We start from the raw sequence: 986 nt of genomic DNA, 5'->3' as shown, positions 1-986 counted from the left end.
CATAAATAACGTTTTCTAATTGAAACTTATTTTCAACCGTATTTCAACAACGCAAGTTCAAAAATTAAAATTAGGATGACCAGCAATGTGAAACATTTAAACATTCTACACAGATTTCATTCATAATGGACTGCGGAAATGATGGAAAATTCTAAACTAATTATTAGTAAAATTTTCGTTGAATTTGATGTCAAATTTTGAAAAGTTATACAAACAAATTATTCAGTTATGTTAGTTACTCAGCAAAAAATACAACATAAGAAAACAGACATCTTCTGATTATTGAAATCCACCTTCCTTATGTGTTCCTTTAATAATAATGAATTAATTACAAAAAAAAAATAAAATGAAATAAATAAATAAATGTTCAAGTCACTTTCATGCATGCACGCCGTGCTTTGAAGGAGAAACGAAATAATATTCAGTTGCTGTACACTGCTAGCCTGCAATTATATCTAATTAAACTCACTAAATGATCGTAACCTATCGTCATTCCCATCTAATCAAACAAAAGCTCGGTTACTGATAAGAACGGTAACGCATGGAAGAACATTGATTAGCATATTTGAAAAGCAACCTTCACTTTGCATTATTCGACCAAGCCTAGTCTACAGTAAATAATGTGAAACAATAAGCATCAACCCTTTCCAAAATTGCAATATACTTAACATTTGCTGGTAATATTAGCGGAGCACACTGAAACAACTTCGACAATTATTTCAGTTGCCATGACGAAATTTTAAACAGTTCAGATGGAAAATACTATAATCAAAGCTTGTGCGTAAAAATGTATAGCAAGAGCTGCGCACAAGACAATAGAAAAGTATTTTCTTAATTAATAATAAAATATTATGTTTTCTGTATGTTTTGTATCTGTGTCTAAGAAGGAATGTTTGCCCTTTTATCAAAAACAAAGCAACCGCCACCAAAATAGCGTACACAGGTTATGTTACAGATATTGAGATTCTGAATGTCATTCTGAAATG

At 30.6% G+C, this 986-nt stretch overlaps 1 protein-coding gene across 1 annotated transcript; it reads right to left on the bottom strand.

The window, feature by feature from the left end:
* Positions 1-279: 279 nt before the first annotated feature.
* Tsp_12711 (hypothetical protein) lies at positions 280-830 on the bottom strand (the record flags this gene model as incomplete). Its single annotated transcript, XM_003366717.1, has 5 exons — positions 280-308; positions 377-443; positions 510-608; positions 643-696; positions 764-830. Coding segments are annotated over 5 exons (316 nt in total), but the record flags the coding sequence as incomplete, so codon positions are not given.
* Positions 831-986: the final 156 nt, after the last annotated feature.

Source organism: Trichinella spiralis (assembly GCF_000181795.1).
Source record: "Trichinella spiralis strain ISS 195 chromosome Unknown Scfld5538, whole genome shotgun sequence".
NCBI classification, from domain to species: Eukaryota; Metazoa; Nematoda; class Enoplea; order Trichinellida; family Trichinellidae; genus Trichinella; species Trichinella spiralis.
Note: the sequence above shows the minus strand (reverse complement) of the source record. Positions and strands in the feature narration are given on the sequence as shown.